Raw genomic sequence first — 17570 nt, 5'->3', positions numbered from 1 at the left:
GTTTCTCTCCACAGGTGCTGCCTGACCCACTGACATTTCCAGCAATTTCTGTTTATATAAAAGAATGGAGTTGGATTCTCTCCCTTTTAACAGTCTCCAATCTTACTTGGGAGCAAAGACAAAGAAAGCAAGAAACAGCGGCGTACAATGGGCGCGGGTTACCATTTAACTCCCGCTCCCTCGAGGCTAGTTTTATATTTTTCTTCTCTCAGCCCTTCTCAAGGACTCTTCATATCTGCAAGATGCACAGCCAACAATTTATGTTTAATTTGGTACAAGTACGCATGACGGTTATGAGCACAATACGCTTTAATTATAAATGAACAATTAGTACTGTGTGGTGCTGGAGGTTTCGCATTGTGCTTGCATATTGTGTAACACCAGGAGGCCCCCTGATGGGAGCAAAGACATTGTAGCAATTACACATCAAGGTTTCCTTTAATATTGAATGTTAAGTTCAGACAGAATGTTCCACAAAATCTGCAGTAAAAGCAGTAATTATATTAACACACCCACTTGAGTGTTTATTGGACGTTACACTGGAGTAAATAAACAACAGCGTATTGAAGCACTACACGTAACTCATTGGGGTGGAAATTCGATCTGTTGTCGCCTCTGTTCGCGCCCCGGAGGGGCAGTAATGGCGGCGAAATTGATTTCTGGGCAGGCGGCTAGCTTCCAGCACCCCGCCGAGACATTCGGTGCCGGGTTTGCGAGGGCACGGAGCAGTACCGCCCAAGAGAGGCGAGCCGGTGTGCAACACCCCCAGTTGCAATACTGTTCTTAAATTTGTTTTCGGGGGGACCCGTAGCGCCCCCTAATGGGACCGCCTGGGAAAGCGGGCGGTTCAAGCTGTTCCGGTCGCGTGAAGGAATGAATACCTGAGGTAAGTGTGATTGCAATTTTTTTTTTTTGCGATTTGTGTTTATGTGAGGTGAGCCAGGTATTGGGAATGTTTTTGGTGTTTTTTGTGCCGATTTTTTTTTCACATGGAAGCCTCTCTTTGGGCGTTCCAAAGCCAGCTCTTTAGCTTGGGATTTCCAGTTGCTCAGCCGGCCTAGAGCCCTAAGAAAGGTGTGAAGCGCCTCCCTTACCGCTCCGCCCCACACTCAGGGCCCAACTGATGAATTTTGTGGCTGCAGACGCAAACCATTTCCCGGCACAGAATTTAACACCTCGTCACCGTTACCGTCCTAATTAGCCTCCAACCGAATTTCTACCCCAAAATCTCTATTAATAAGCAGATCTATAGTCAGTGGTTACGTTAACTATTGAGTTGTGCTACCTGGAAAGGTTGGCCTTTAACATGCAGCTAACACTCACCACTCCCTCTGCATTCATTCGCAAATCCAGGATGTCTATTCACTCACAAATAAGGCCCTTGCCCTCCACAACCTTATTGTGGATGATTGCATTGTCATGCTGGCTTTGATTGACACTTGGCGCATACATGGTGACACTTTGCCCCTTTCACCACGTTTCACCACTTGCCCTGCCTAAACCACTGGCCTTTATCACCCCCCTCCTCAAAAGAATCCCTATTTGAGCCGCAAACTACCAACCTCTCTTTCCTTTCCAAATTCTTTGAACATGTTGCCGTCTGACAAAGCCATACCCTTTTTCCCTTGTTTGAATCTCCCCAATCAGGTTGCTGCCCTGCCACAGCCCTGAAACAGCCCTAATCAAAGTCACAAATAATATTCTCTGTGACTGTGATGCATTGTGCTTCCTTGTCTTCCTCCACCTCTCTGCAGCTTTTGACACAGTTGAACACGCAATCTTCCTCCAAGGGCTCTCCTGCATTGTCGTATTCTATGTGATTGCCATCACAATCTGAAATAAAAACAGAAAGTGCTGGTCAGGCAGAATTTGTGGAAAGAGAAAAGAAAGAACGACTTGCATTTATATAGCGCCTTTCACGGCCAGCAGATATCTCAAAGCGATACAGCCAATGAAGTACATTTGAGGTGTAGTCACTGTTGTAATGTGGGAAACGCAGCAGCCAATTTGCACACAGCAAGCTCCCACAAACATCAACGTGTTAATGACTGGATAATTTTTTTTTGTGTAATGGTTATTGAGGGATAAATATTAGCCAGGACACCAGGGATAACTCCCCTGCTCTTCTTCAAAATAGTACCATGGGATCTTTTACGTCCACTTGAGTGAGCAAATGGAGCCTCGGTTTAACGTCTCATCCGAAAGACGGCACCTCTGACAGTGCAGCACTCCATTGGAGTGTCAGCCTAGATTTTTGCACTCAAGTCGCTGGAGTGGAATTTGAACCCACAACTTTCTGACTCAGGCAAGAGTGCTACCACTGAGCCACAGCTGACCACAAGAGCAATCGAGTTATTGGCCCTGAAATTACGGACGAAGGCTTCCTTCGGACGAACACCTCTGACCCAAAATTTCTCTACGAATGTACCTGGTGGTCCCGGAGGCACCTTCGATTCTGGTTGGAGGCCTTCTCTTCCCGCGCATCACAGCGCGTCCACGTCTTCTAGATACGGACGTAAAAGCTGGCGTCCCGTGGACCGAGGCCGTTCTGGATTTTTTGGTATTTCTGGATTTCGGAACGTTTTTCTGACATCCCGAAACCGGAAATGCCTGGGCCGAGGTAAGGAGGGGGTGGGCCAAGGTAAGAAGCAGGGGGCCGCCGAGGTAAGGAGCAGGTGCGGGGCAAGGTAAGGAGCGGGTGGTCCAAGGGAAGGAGCGGGTGGTCCAAGGGAAGGAGCGGCGGGGTGGGGGTGGGGGGCAGAGATAAGAAGCGGGGGGCCGAGGTAAGGAGCAGGGGGGGGGGGGGTGTTGCAAGGTAAGGAGCAGGTGGTCCAAGGTAAGGAGCAGGGGGCGAGGTAAGGAGCGGGGCGGGGGCCTGCCAGGATAAGTAACAGCGGGGAACCGCCGGGATAAGGAGCAGGGGGGGGTGCCGCTGAGGTAAGTAGTGGGCATCCGGTGGGCGGCGAGGCCTGGGGGTGGTTGATAGTTCCGGGTTCAGCAGCTTCGGCGGCGGGTCAGGGCTCGGGGATTCCAGGTCGGGGGTTCGACGGCCGGGAAAAACCTGCATTGAAGACCTGCAAAAAAGGTAAGCTAAAGTTTTTATTCTTTAATTCTTTTTCAGCGGTTAATTCGGTTTAAAAAAATTTCCAAAATGAATGTCTGAACTTCCCCGCCACGGATCGGCCCGGTGTCCGGTATCCGGAACATTCTGAATTTCAGAACTCCGGATTTTGGATGCTCAACCTGTACTATCAATGAGAATAACCCCCTAAAACACCCAAGCATAACATAATGAATTTTAAAAAAACACTTCACATATCTAAAATTAATTGAAATTCAAGTTAATTAAATGTTTTAGAAAAAATATATATTTTTTGAATTTTTTTTACTATGTTTTAATAGGATTTAAAATAAACTTACCTTAGTGGACAGGGTTTTTACTATAAAAATGTGTTTTAAAATTTAATTTTTATATGTTTTAAAACTCTTATGCTGGTAAAAGTAAGCTATGCGCCTACTTTTACCAGGCATAAGAGTTTGACGGACATTCGCTGGGCAAGAGATGGGCAAATAGCCCAATCTCTTCCGCGCAAATGTCTTTCTCCCGGGGATGATCGGAAAAGCCGGTTTTCGGCACATGCGCATTGCACACCAAGAAACGGCTTTTGCGAGGCCTCGACGGGTCCGTATGTATTCCGTGCAGACCCAGCGAGGCCAGCATTTCAGGCCCAATGTTTCAGGTCAATGACCCTTTGTCACAACTTAACCGATAAGGGAATAAGGGGTTATGATCAGCGGGCAGGGAAGTGGACCTGAGTCCATGATCGGATCAGCCATGATTGTATTAAATGGCGGAGCAGGCTCGAGGTGCTGTATAGCCCACTCCTGCTCCTATTTCTCATGTTCTTATGTAACAGGTTTTAAGCAAGTGCAGGGGCAGGGAAAGTGGGGGAGGGGAGGAAAGAACAAAAGGGAAGGTCAATGATAGGGTGGAAGGCAGGAGAGATTAAATGACAAAAGGGATGATTGTGCTATGCAAAAGGAGATGGTAAAAGGACAAGTAATTAAACAGAAGATGAGTCTAGAGGAGGTGTAAATGGAAATGGCAGAATCATCAACAACTGGCATTTGAAAAACTAGGGGCAGAGGTTATGATCTGAAATTATTGAACTTGATGTTGAGTCCAGAAGGCTGTAACGAGCCTAATCTGATTGTCAACTGCAGCAATGGCTTGTCACATCCCACACCATTAGGTCAGTTTGATCTACGAATAATCTATCTTTGGCCCCCCTCATCTACATGCCGCCCCATGACGTTATCATCCCAGACACACCAGCGTTCGAAACAGCTAATTTTGTTCTCTCTCCATAACCGTCGAGCTGCCTCTGGATGCCACCAGCTTGCCAGTACTATGTTAATGAGACCGGTAGACCAATTTGCCGTGGTCCTGTCGTCAGTCTCATTAGCCATGTGCAGCAGGATCCTGCCCCGATTCGGGCCCAATCCAATTTCTAGACCGTTATCTGGTCATTTATCTCATCGTTATATGTGGGACCTTGCTGTGCAAAAATGAGCTGCTCCAATGTTTACATTAACATCTACATTAACTATATTTCGTAAATACTTCAGTGGCTATGAAGTGCTTTGGGACAGCCTGAGGAAATAAAAAGCACAATATTAATTATTTATTTTGTTCTTTCTTCCTTTCTTCCTTTTTCTTTCTTTCTTTCTTTCATTCTTTCTGTCTTCCGTTCACTCTAAGTTTATAGTTACCTCCCGTTGAGCTTGTGTTAACATGAAACGTCGTTGTAGAATGTAGTTGATCTATTGAGGATCTTAAATACCACCTGTATGGCCACCTGTAATCCATCCTATTTTTCGCTGTAAACTTCCTTGTCTCATAATCAGGAGCCCAATCTCATTCATCAGCATCGTTTCTCTTCTCGGTACTCCCTCCAAGGCAAGATGTCACCCCAAGTGAGTGCTTTGCAGCAACATGTGCCTTTTGTCACCTCAATCATGACTTCCTGCACAGATTCTAACTAAAAATCTTTTTGAGTCCAGCAACATGTAACAAATGACACTTCATTCTGTGATTTTTCATGAGGGGAATTTTAAACTAGGCTTTACACTGAATCAAACTCAAGCTACCAGCAATTTCATCCCTCTCTGCAGGTCATGTAATAGATTAGCTAGACGTTCTTTTGCTGAAACCAGTATGGAGTTTGTGGAATAGCAGAATACTGATTTTTTTTTTCAAAACCTGAGCACAATTTGGGAAGATTTCTGTACAAGTAAACGGCTGAATGATTCTATATCATGAACCAGAGCTTTTGAGAACTAATTAAGCATCGGGCCCCAGTACACTGATTCTTGCCGGACAATGCTTCAAACAGAGAGCGTCCAGAAACACTGAGAGGGAGAAATTCATTTGGTTAACACCACCCGTTAGCGGGGGAGCTAAGCGCCCGAGTGCCGCGCTGTCAGCGTCTGCCGCACACCTCAGCGAAGGTTTAGCAGCGCTGACAGTTTGCACTGTGCTCACTAGCGCTGCCCGCGCGGTGGCGTCACCGAGTGTGCAGCGCTTCCGTAGCGCCGCGGTCACGGCCATAGCACTTGCCGCTACTTCCGACAGGGAGTGCAGGCGGCACGGAGAAGCTGCCGGGGCGATATGTCCAAGAGGGAGCAGGTGGGCAATTAAAATGAAATGTTTTCCTATTAATGCATCTCTCCTAGATGCTGGACACGTCTTTAGCTTCCTTGGCTTTTCTTTAACTTTTCGGGTGGTCCAGCTGATCTTCCCTTTAGGCGCTGGGATGCCGGTTTCCTAGCGCCAGATCTTCAGCAGCACCCGAAGAGGGGTTAGGAAAGCTTCCCTTCATGCTCCACTCCCCTCTTGAGGCGCTAAAAGTGAATATCCCGGTTGGAGGCGGTAAAACATCGCCCGGTGCTAAATATAACGACCAGGCGGTGTCACCGCCTCAAACCGTGGCTGTACTGAATTTCAGCCCCAGGGTGTCAGCGTGATACACAGATGGAAACATGTATCTAGCATCCAAATATATATTTCAAAATAGTGGTGTGTTTTTTTAAAAAATCTCTACTGCCTCGCACACCTGTAACATCTGAGTGAAGAAGTTATTTCCCAATGTCTTCTGTTTGACACTTTTTCTCACTGCTTCAGATTTCTTTTGTTCCTACTTCCCTAGCTTGCTGCAAAAAAATATTCTGGGTTGAATTTACCGTACATTTATCATTTAATAATTGTTGTATTTTGAAATTTTTGGATCATTCAGATGACCGACATATGGAAACCCATCATCTCAATTAAGAGTCTCCAGACCAAGGTTGTCAGAGACAAGATTGTGGGACCACAAGTGTTCCCAGATCATACAATATCAATTTTCAGTCAATAAGGAATTAAACCTGGGACCCATTGAGTAATCAGAGAGTAAACAATTGAGGGACTTAAAGGAAAGAGAGAAAGACTCAACCTCCAACCTCAAATTCTGATTGATTGTATAGAATTGGGTAGAATTTACAGCACAGAAACAGGCCATTCGGCCCAAGTGGTCTGTGCTGGCGATTATGCTCCACACGAGCCTCCTCCCACCCTACTTCATCTAACCCCATCAGCCTATCCTTCTATTCCTTTCTCCCTCATGTACTTAAGTAGCTGCCCCTTAAATGCATCTATGTTATTCGCCTCAACTACCCCTTGTGGTAACAATTTCCACATTCTAACCACTCTCTGGGTAAAGACATTTCTCCTGAATTCCTCATTAGGATTTATTAGTGACTACTTTATATTTGTGCCCCCCCCCCCCAACCCTAGTTTTGGACTCCCCCACAAGTGGAAACAGCGTATGTACCTATAGCTTATATACTGCAATATTGAGACTTTCATCAGAGGCAGAACTGGAAGTTCTGAGATAAAGGGTTAATCAATTAGGCTCGATGAATGTCCGAGTTAAATAAACATCTAAATACAATGACTCTACAGAATAAAGAAATCAAAAACAATCTTGCTATTGAAAGAATGACATTTACCGTATTGCATGTAAATGTTCCCTATTCTGTTGTCAGTTGGCATTTATTCCACTTCTATTATCGGACAGTCTTTGATTGACTGTGAAGGTTGACATTGATTATTCTGCCGGATCTAGCTATACATTTCAAAAGAATCATGATGCTTTTCTGCCCTCATTTCTATTGCCTGTGACCACATCCAAATAAAATAAAGTACAGATGGGTTTTCGGGCTAATTTATTTCACTAGATTTAAGGAAAGTTTAAATTACATGTGTAGTCGCATAGGTTCCCCCTTGACAGAAAGCAATCAAGTTTCACAATGGGTTGGGATTGTGTTCCATAACCACATAAATAGTCAGTGATGCAAGCATTGGTCTCGACAATGTTTCTCAGGATCCTGTTATTCTGCCCAAATCTTTACTTCACATTCATTCTGTGAGATGTACAAAATTGACAGCTAGATGATCGTGTTTATCTCCAAAAGGAATAATATCATAGAATGATACAGCACAGATGGAGGCCATTCGGCCCATCATGCCTGTGCCAACTACTTGATAGAATGATCCAATTAGTCCAACTCACCTGCTCTTTCACTATAGCCCTGTAATTTTACTCCCTTCAAGTATTTACCCACTTCTCTTTTGAATGTTACTATTGAATCTGCTTCCACCGCCCTTTCAGGCAGTGAATTCCAGATAAGAACAACTCGCTGTGTAAATAAATGTTTCCTAATGTCGCCTCTGGTTCCTTTTCCAATCACCTTAAACCTGTGTCCTCTAGTAACTGACCCGTCAGCCACTGGAAACAGTTTCTCCTTGTTTACTCTATCAAAACCATTCACTATTTTGAACATCTCTATCAAATCTCCTCTTAACCTTCTCTGCTCTATGGAAAACTGCCTCAGTTTCTTCAGTCTCTCCATGTAACCGAAGTCCCTCATCCCTGGTACCATCTAATAAATCTCTTTTGCACCGTCAACAAGGCCTTGACATTTTTCCTAAAGTGTGGTGCCCAGAATTGAACACAATATTCTAGCTGAGGCCTAACCAGTGTTTTATAAAGGTTTAGCACGACTTCCTTGCTTTTGTACTCCATTCCTCTAATAATAATTGGCCCCACCCTTCCATTGACTATCCATTTAGTAGTTATGTGTTTACAAAAATACTTTTTGGTTCCCTTTTATGTTAGCCGCCACTCTATTCTTATATTCTCTTTTTGCAACTCTTACTCCCTTTTTTAGATTTCCTCTGTACTTTCTATACTCAGCTTGGTTCTCTACTGTATTATGAACCTAACAAATGTCATAAGACTCCTTTTTCTGTCTCATTTTAACCTCTATATCTTTAGCCATCCAGGGAGCTCCAGCTTGGGATGCCTTTCCTTTCCCCCTCATAGGAATGTGTCTACTCTGTACCCAAACCATCTCCTCTTTGAAGGTATATGTGAGGCCATATCTAGAATACTGCATGCAGTTTTGGTTTCCATATTTACGAAAGGATATATTTGCTTTGGAGGCAATTCAGAGAAGGTTCACTAGGTTGATTCCGGGGATGAAGGAGTTGACTTATGAGGAAAGGTAGCTGCAGGGTGACCACCGCCTGGAATGTGCGCCCTGCAGTAACTCCTGCCACTGCTCAAGCTCAGAGACCTGACTTACAAGCTGCAGATGGTGTAAGCATAAGAACATTAGAACATAAGAAATAGGTGCAAGATTAGGCCATTTGGCCACTCGAGCCTGCTCCGCCATTCAATAAGATCACGGCTGATCTGGTCTTGGCCTTAACTCCACTTTCCTGCCCACTTCCCATAATCCTTGACACCCATGTCATTCAAAAATCTATCTAACCCTTACCTTAAATATATTCAATGACCCAGCCTCCACAGCTCACTGGGGTAAAGAGTTTGAAAGATTCACGACCTTTTGAGAGAAGAAATTCCTCCTCATCTCTGTCTTAAATAGGCGACCCCTTCTTCTGATAATATGCCTCCTAGTTCTAGATTCCCCCATGAGGGGAAACATCCTCTCTGAATCTACCCTGTCAAGCCCACTGAGAATCTTATATGTTTCAATAAGATCACCTCTCATTCTTCTAAACTCCAATGAGTATAGGCCCAACCTGCTCAACCTTTCTTCATAAGACAACCCCTTCATCTCAGGAATTAACCGAGTGAACCTTCTCTGAACAGCCTCCAATGCAAGTATATCCTTCCTTAAATAATGCACCTCTTACTTTCCCTTTTCCCCTCACCACAACCTTACCCTTGAGGCCTTTTGCTTTCAGATACCCAAGAAGTGCAAGCTGGCCAGGCAGTGGGGGAAGATCAAGAAGAGAGTGATGATGAAGACACAACGCCACTTGATTTTACACTACGCCAAACTCTGCTTCACCCCTCACTGCATTTAAGGGGAAGATAGATAAGTAATTGAGGGAGAAAGGAATTGAACGATATGCTGATATGGGTGAGAAGAAGTAAGGTGGGAGGAGGCTCGTATGGAGCATAAACACTGGCATGAACCTATTGGGCCGAATGGCCTGTTTCTGTACTGAAACTTCAATGTCAATGTGACTCAATGTGACCCAAAGTGTTAAACTATCCTATCTCATTTTAGATACTTATGAAATGCATCTTTTTAGCATTTTTCTCAATGAATATCTCAACTAAAAAATGAGATTGTTAGTTATAAAGCGAAGTAGAAGGAAGGAAATAACATGTATTTATATAGCAACTTTTATGCATCAGAATGTCTTAAAATGTTTTACAGCCAATAAAGTACTATTGATGTGTAGTGAAATCACACAGTAAGGTCCCACAAATGGCAATGAGATAAATGTCCAGATAATCTGTTTTGGTGATGTTGGTTGAGGGATAAATGTTGATTAGAACAGCAGGAGATCGCCCCTGCTTTTCTTGTAATGGGTAGCACTCTCGCCTCTGAGTCAGAAGGTTGTGGGTTCAAGTCCCACTCCAGGGACTTGAACACAAAAATCTAGGCTGACACTCCAGTGCAGTATTGGTGGAGCGCTGCACTGTCTGAGGTGCCGTCTTTCAGATGAGACACTAAACCGAGGTCCCATCTGCCCTCTCAGGTGTCCTGGGACTAAAATTTATCCCTCAATCAACATCACTAAAACGGATTATTGGGTCATTATCACATTGCTATTTGTGGGAGCTTGCTGTGGCAAATGGGCTGCCGCATTTCCTACATTACAAAAGTGAGCGGAAGGAGCAGCGTGGTGTCGTACCACTCCAGGGAGCAGCACGTGCTGGAGCAGGAGAACAATGGCAATGAAGAGGGACGTCACCAAGATCCAGATCGGTGATTGGAGCGTGGGCAGGTACAGCAGGAGCGGCGAGGTCGGGGCGAAGGAGCGGTGAGAGATTGTAGAGGGATGTGATCAGGGCCCAGGAGAGGCGCGAGTTTGGGGCCAAGAAGAGGCAGCCCACACTGCGATATGTGTGCGAACTAGGTCCGTGCAGCAGAGCTGGTCTCCAGTCGTCCTGGTTAACCCTTGCCACTGGACCAAGACCTAGCTCTGTTAAGCCCGTGTGATGGCTGGTGTGCAACGGCCACCACACGTTAAAAAAAATCCACGCACAGGCATCTTCCACCCTTCAAGATTTAGTTCAGGACCTGGAATTTTAGGTCCTTCATTGGAACACCCGTGAACTTTTTGACGTGGAAGCAAGTCATCCTAGATTGGAGTGACTGCCTATGATGATGATGACAAAAGTGACTATACTTCAAAAAGTACTTAATTGACTGTAAAGCACGCTGAGACGTTCGGTGGTCGTGAAAGGCGCTATATAAATGTAAATATTTCTTTTTTATCTGCCACTGCACTGACTTCGGTGGCTTCAACCGGCCGCCTTGTGCAAATGATGCTAATTGTGGTTGCACTTTAATAATTAGCCCAAAGCAACGGTTCGTCACATTGAGAACGACCGCGGGTGTGTACTGAAATGATTGCTGTACAATGCTGCATTTTTTTGGTCGCGGATAAGACTGCTTTCATGTTGTAATCCTCTACAGCAGCTTGAAACAGGAGTTTGCTTGAGCAATTTGGCTCCTGGTCACTGAGCTGTTGTGAGGAGCTCATCCTTCAAACGGCTATTATGTGATAACAAGATTGTCATTGATGCAGTGTGACTTCAGATCCCGGGAGGAGGGCTTCGGCAGTCGGCAAACTGACATTCCGAGAGCTTCACTGCCGGAGAGGGTCGCTTTTCTAACCTTCCCTTCAAACACATTAATGTTCCGAGCACGTTAAAGGACCCAATGATTTCGGAAAAAAAATAAAGCCGCCGTCATTTAAGGAAAAATCAATGATCGAGATGTTGTTGGATTTGCTGTGATCAGGTGAGTTCGTTGGGGGATTTTTTTGGATTCATTTCCATAACTTTGAAGCTGGGAGTATCTTACTTTTAATTGAGATTTTTTTTCTGCCCCCGTTTTCGTTTTGAATCGTGTTTTGGGGAAAGGCTGCTTCTCTGAGTGGGATGGGATGGGATGGGCTCCGTGCTGGAATAGCCCAGGATTGGGATGGGGCGAGAATCAAACACCACTGTCCTGTTGGAGCGTGTTCCCGGCAGTGTAGAGGGAGCAGAGGGTGTGCAGGATATTGGCATCGTTAGCACAGCGCTCTCGGGTGCTTCAGAAAGGGACTGACTTGCCTTAAGGTTACGCTTAGATATTCGTTAGGATAAACAGCAGTTGTTTTAGAAGTTAGGCTGGGATTAGGGTTCATAGAATCAAAGAATGGTTACAGCACAGAAGGACGCCATTCGGCCCGGCAAGAGCACTTCAGCTAGTCCCATTCCCCCACCCTTTCCCCGTTAGCCCTGCAATGTATTCCCCTTCAGATACTTACCCATTTCCCTTTTGAAAGCTACAGTTGAGTCTGCCTCCGCCACCCATTCCATATCCGAATCACTCGCTGCGTTAAAAAAAAGTTTTCCACATGTGGCCTTTGGTTCTTCTGCCAATCACCTGAAATCTGCCCTCTGGTCCTCCACCCTTCCGGTTAACAGGAAACAATTGTCTAGTCTCCCTTATCTCTCCAACTATCCTCTTGCTTCTTCTTAGTTGGTCCCTTGTATCGAGGATGACTTGCTTCCACGCCAAAAAAGGATAAGTTCGGCGTTCCAATGAAGGACCTGATATTCCAGGTCCTGAACTACATGTTGGAGGGTGGAAGATGCCTGTGCGTGGATTTTTTAACGTGTGGTGGCCGTTGCACACCAGCCACCACACGGGCTTAACAGGGCTAATTTAAGAAATACATGATTTAGGATACAAATATTCCCAAATATGAAACAATAACTGGTTTGACTGGAATTTGTCCTCACATTGTTAATGGTTAGAATGTGGAACTCGCTTCCAAAGGGAACAGTTGAGGCGAATAGCAGAGATGCATTTAAAGGGGAGCTGGATAAACACATGAGGGAGGCAGGGATAGAAGGACATGCTGATAGGGGTAGATGAAGTGGGGTAGAAGGAGGTTCATGTAGAGCATAAACACAGGCATGGAGCAGTTGGGCCGAATGGCCTGTTTCTATGTAATTATTGTTGCTGTCCACATTATATGGACTGTAATGCTGATGAAGATGATAACATAGAGCCAAAGCCCATTTATTCAGACTGTGGGTATTAATGGTTCTGGGTCCCTCAGAACTCCCCACTTGCATGGGATGGAGTTGCTCCCCTTTCACTGTGTAACGTATTCCGTCGATGAGTGGGTTGCAACTTTAATAAGGGGGTGAATTTATATCAGACTGCTGCTCTCAGGCACTTGACAGTGTTTTTCATCTATTCAGGAGATTGAATGTGAGAATTCTCAACTCACCTCTGGCCAGATCAAAGCCTCTACGCAAAGAAAAAGAACTGGACTGACTGAACCCGAATAATAAAAACATAACCAGAATCTAATTATACAGAGATGTGATCCAATGCAAGGAACACCATGTCGGCGAGGTCTAAGCAGAGTGACCCAGATGGTTGCCGTGAATATACAGTCGGAGGCATAGTCACCATTTCCCTCATGATCCTGCTGGTTCTCGCTATAATTGTCGGCAATGTTCTGAGTGTGGTTGTGTTCCTGGGCTCCAAGAGGTTCCGAACACCTCAAGGTTATCTCAAAGCCTCTCTGGCCCTGGCGGATCTCGGCGTGGGGGTCCTGGTGGTGCCATACTCGGTTTATACCGAGATCACCTTGGCTGTAAGAGGGAGCATTGGTGGGACGCCCCGGCAAGGGGACCCCGCGCCACTTTTCCAGCCCTGTCTGCTGATGGGACCCCTGTTTGCCGGCTGCACTTTCGTCTCCATCACCACCATCTTCCTGTTGTCCATCGAGAGGAGCGTGGCCGTGCTGAAACCCTTGCACAAGAAGATGGTGATCACCAAAAGGAGGACCTGCGCCCTGATTGCCCTCTCTTGGGCTGTCGGCTTCTCCCTGGCCATGGTGCCCATGGTGTTCAGGGACGGCATTGTCCTGCAGTACAGCCATTGCAGCAAGATGTGCATCTACACCATCACCGGCCAGCCCCAATCCTCGGGCTGGAAGATCATGCTCCTCTTCCCCGCCTTTGATTTCTCCCTCCTGGGAGGCACAGTGGTCATCAACGTCCTGACCTTCTCGGCCGTCCGCCAATACCGCAAAGTGAGGAGGAGGTTAGCCCGAGCCGAACCCACGTCCCAGCCCGCCGCCACCGCCCAACCCCATCTCAACTGCTCGGACATCGCCGCCGCCAAGACCATCGGCATCGTGACCATCGCCTTCTTCACCTCGTTTGGCCCCATCGCAGTGCTGGTGGTGGGCAACGTGCTGGGCCACCAGTGGTGTGACTTCTCTTACTGCGCCTTCTGGATCCTGACCTCCAACAGTTGCTGGAATGTCATCATCTACAGCGTCCGCGACCGCAGGTTCCGCCTCAGGGTGCAGGAGCTGATAACCGTCTCGGTGCTGAACCTCACCAACCGCAGAGAGAACTCTGTCAGGGAATCGACCAGTGTCGGCCATGGAGGACCATGTGCACTGGTCCTGATCGAGGTCATCCCTCCTATTCATTGATGACCAGAAACTTAACTGAACCAGCCACATAAATACTGTGGCTACAAAAGCGGGTCAGAGGCTGGGTATTCTGCGGCGAGTGTCTCGCCTCCTGACTCCCCAAAGCCTTTCCACCATCTACAAAGCACAAGTCAGGAATGTGATGGAATACTCTCCACTTGCCTGGATGAGTGCTGCCCCAACAACACTCTAGAAGCTCGACACCATCCAGGACAAATCAGCCCCCTTGATTGGCACCTCATCCACCACCTTAAACATTCACTCCCTCCACCACCGGCGCACCGTGGCTGCAGTGTGTACCATCTACAAGATGTACTGCAGCAACTCGCCAAGGCTTCTTCGGCAGCACTTCCCAAACCCGTGACCTCCACCATCTAAAAGGACAAGGGCAGCAGGCGCATGGGAGCACCATCGCCTCCAAGTACCCCTCCAAGTCACACACCATCCTGACTTGGAGATGTATCGCCGTTCCTTCATCGTCGCTGGATCAAAATTCTGGAATTCCCTCCCTAACAGTACTGTGGGAGTGCCTTCACCACATGGACTGCAGCGGGTGAAGAAGGCGGCTCATCACCACCTTCTCGAGGGCAATTAGGGATGGGCAATAAATGCTGGCCTTGCCAGTGATGCCCACATCCCGTGAACGAATAAAAAAAATAGAATGAGCTACATTTCTCACCAGAAAGTTGAGTCAAATTAATATACTTTAAAAACTAGCACTGTTATCCTCCTCAGAACATCCCAAGCTACTGGATTACCCTTGAAGTGTGGTCACTGCTGTTTTATAGGCAAACAAGGGGCAACCAATTTTCACACACGAAGGACCCATAACCAGCAATGAGATGGATCTGTTTTTGTTGGCATTGGGTGAATGTTGGCCAGGATACTGAGCAAACTTTCTATTCGTACTTGGAAAAGGGCCAGGACAGTTTCCCTTTTCATCTTCGAATAGTGCCACGGAGTCTTCAACCTCCTCCTGAGAGAGTGCCAAAAATGCTTTTGCAACAAGCAGACAAGACCTGGGTTTTAACAGTTCATCCAAAAATATGGCACCTCCAACAATGTAGGGCACCTTGACAACTGCACTAAAATGGTCACCTAAATTATGTGCTCAAGTCTTGGACCAGAGCCCTGAACTTACAACCTCTTCACTCAGATGCAAGAGTTCTACCACCGAGCCAAGCTGACACTTGGAACATACACTACAGTAGAATTAATGTAATGTAAAAATGTGTTTTTTGTGTGATAGTTAAAAAGCTCTTTCAAGATATATTGCTTCCACAATATTTAATATTTTCATTCTGTTAGAACATCATCTCTATGTCGATTATTGTCACGGAGCAGAATAGTGGATTTAATTAGTGGATATATGCAATCATTTCTTTATAAGTGGTGATAAAATCTAATTTTTTTTGTAAGTGCGATCTCATATACTGTATAAGAAAATGATAAACTCACATTTCAGTTACCTCATTTTTTTTTTAAACATTCATTTTTCTGCTAGCATGAACATTCTCCAGTAAGATTTCCTCACCCATTAGGCTACTCTGTTGATATCAATTACAGGGAAGCATTCTATAAGACCTGACGATGATCCATTAATTACAAGAGTGAATCTGAATTCTAGCCAACCTGAGCACCACTCCAGAAAGAAGGAACCTGCATTTACATAGTGCTTTTCAATTCCTCAAGAGGTCCCAAAGTGCTTCACAGCCAGTACTTTCGAAGTGTAGTCACCGTTGCAGGGAAACGCGGCAGCCAATTTGCAGCAAGGTACCACAAACGTCAATAATGACCAGATAATTTGCCTTTGATGGTTTTGGGTGAGGGATAAATATTGGGAAGGACACCGGGAGTACTTCCCTTTTCATCTTCGAATAGTGTCACTTAAACTTCAACCGCCTCCTGAGAGAGCAGATGTTTAACATCTCTTCTGAAAAACGTCTCCTCCAATAGCGCTGCGATTCCTCAATACTGCACTGAAGTGACAGCCACGATTATGTGCTAAGCATTGGAGCGGGGTTTGAACCCACAACCTTATGACTCAGATTAAAGTGCTACCACCAAGTTGAGAGTGACCCTGGAAGACCATGCAGTCCCAGCCTAAAGTGTCATTTTTCAGGATTAGACAAGCTGCGGAGCTGCCTTCACAGGTCTCAAGTAAAAGGAAGGGCTCAGAAAACACAATGACCTAGAAATGTATTTGTGCCCAGAAATGGATGCGCAAGGTCACTGAGAATGATCTCTGCACCTGAATGGATATACCCGAGCTAGACCTAATCATAAAGAAAGAAGGACTTGGATTTATATAGCGCCTTTCATGACCACCAGACATCTCAAAGTGCTTTACAGCTAATGAAGTACTTTTGGAGTGTAGTCACTGTTATAATGTGGGAAACGCGGCAGCCAATTTGCACACAGCAAGCTCCTGCAAACAGCAATATGATAATGACTGGATAATTTGTTTTCTTTTGTTGTGTTGATTGAGGGATAAATATTGGGCAGGAACCAGGGATAACTCCCCTGATCTTCTTCGAAATAGTGCCGTGGGATCTTTCACGTCCACCTGAAAGAGCAGACGGGGCCTCGGTTTAAGGTCTCATCTGAAAGACGGTACCTTCAACAGTGCAGCACTCCCTCAGTATTGCACTCGAGTATCAGCCTGGATTTTTTTGTACTCCAGTCCCTGGAGTGTGACTTGAACCCATAACCTTCTGACTCAGAGGCGAGAGTGCTACCCACTGGGCCACGATCATAGAATTTTACAGCACAGAGTGAAACCATTCGGCCCGTCATGCCTGTGCTGTCTCTTTGAAGGCATGGGCGAATTTAGTTCCACCCCCCAGCCTTTTCCGTGCACATTTGTCATCTTCAAGTACATGTCCAAATGGCTTTTAAAAATTCCTATAGAATCTGCTTCCTCCACTCTTTCAGGTAGAGCATTCTAGAGCTTAACCACCCTCGGTCTGAAAAAAAATCTCTGCATTTCCCCTCTAGTTCTTTTACCAATTATTTTAAGTTTATGACTTCTGGTTACCGACTCACTTGGCAGAGGAAACAGGTTCTCCCCCTTTGCTCCATCAAATACCCCTCATATTTTTGAATACCATTATTCGGACTCCCCTTAACCTTCTCTGCTCGAAGGAGCACAATCCCAGCTTCTCCAATCTCTCCACATAATTGTAGTCCCTCATTCCTGGGCTCATTCTGGGAAACCTCCTCTGTACCCTCTCCAAGGCCTTGACATCCTTCCAAAAGTGTGGTGCCCAGAATGGTACACAATACTCCAGCTGAGGACTAACCAGTGATTTGTAAAGGTTTAGCATCACTTCCTTGTTTTTGTATTCAATGCTTGTATTTACAAAGCCAATTATCCCATACGCTTTCTTAAATGCTTTATCAACTTGCCCTGCCGCCTACAAAGATTTGTGAGTATGCACCCCTATGTCCCTCTGTTGTTGGACCCCGC

General features: G+C 45.9%; 1 protein-coding gene across 1 annotated transcript; it reads left to right on the top strand.

Moving 5' to 3' along the window:
- Nucleotides 1-12994: 12994 nt before the first annotated feature.
- Nucleotides 12995-14101, top strand: LOC139276897 (adenosine receptor A3-like). Its single transcript, XM_070894893.1, has one exon. The coding sequence runs from the start codon at nt 12995-12997 to the stop codon at nt 14099-14101; it is 1107 nt and encodes a 368-aa protein (XP_070750994.1).
- The last annotated feature ends 3469 nt before the right edge of the window (nt 14102-17570 follow it).

The sequence above is a fragment of the Pristiophorus japonicus genome, chromosome 12, assembly GCF_044704955.1.
Source record: "Pristiophorus japonicus isolate sPriJap1 chromosome 12, sPriJap1.hap1, whole genome shotgun sequence".
NCBI lineage: Eukaryota > Metazoa > Chordata > Chondrichthyes > Pristiophoridae > Pristiophorus > Pristiophorus japonicus.
Note: the sequence above shows the minus strand (reverse complement) of the source record. Positions and strands in the feature narration are given on the sequence as shown.

Bases quoted from the DNA above. Each gene is read 5' to 3' on its own strand.
- LOC139276897 (XM_070894893.1), top strand. From the start codon at position 12,995: ATGTCGGCGAGGTCTAAGCAGAGTGACCCAGATGGTTGCCGTGAATAT.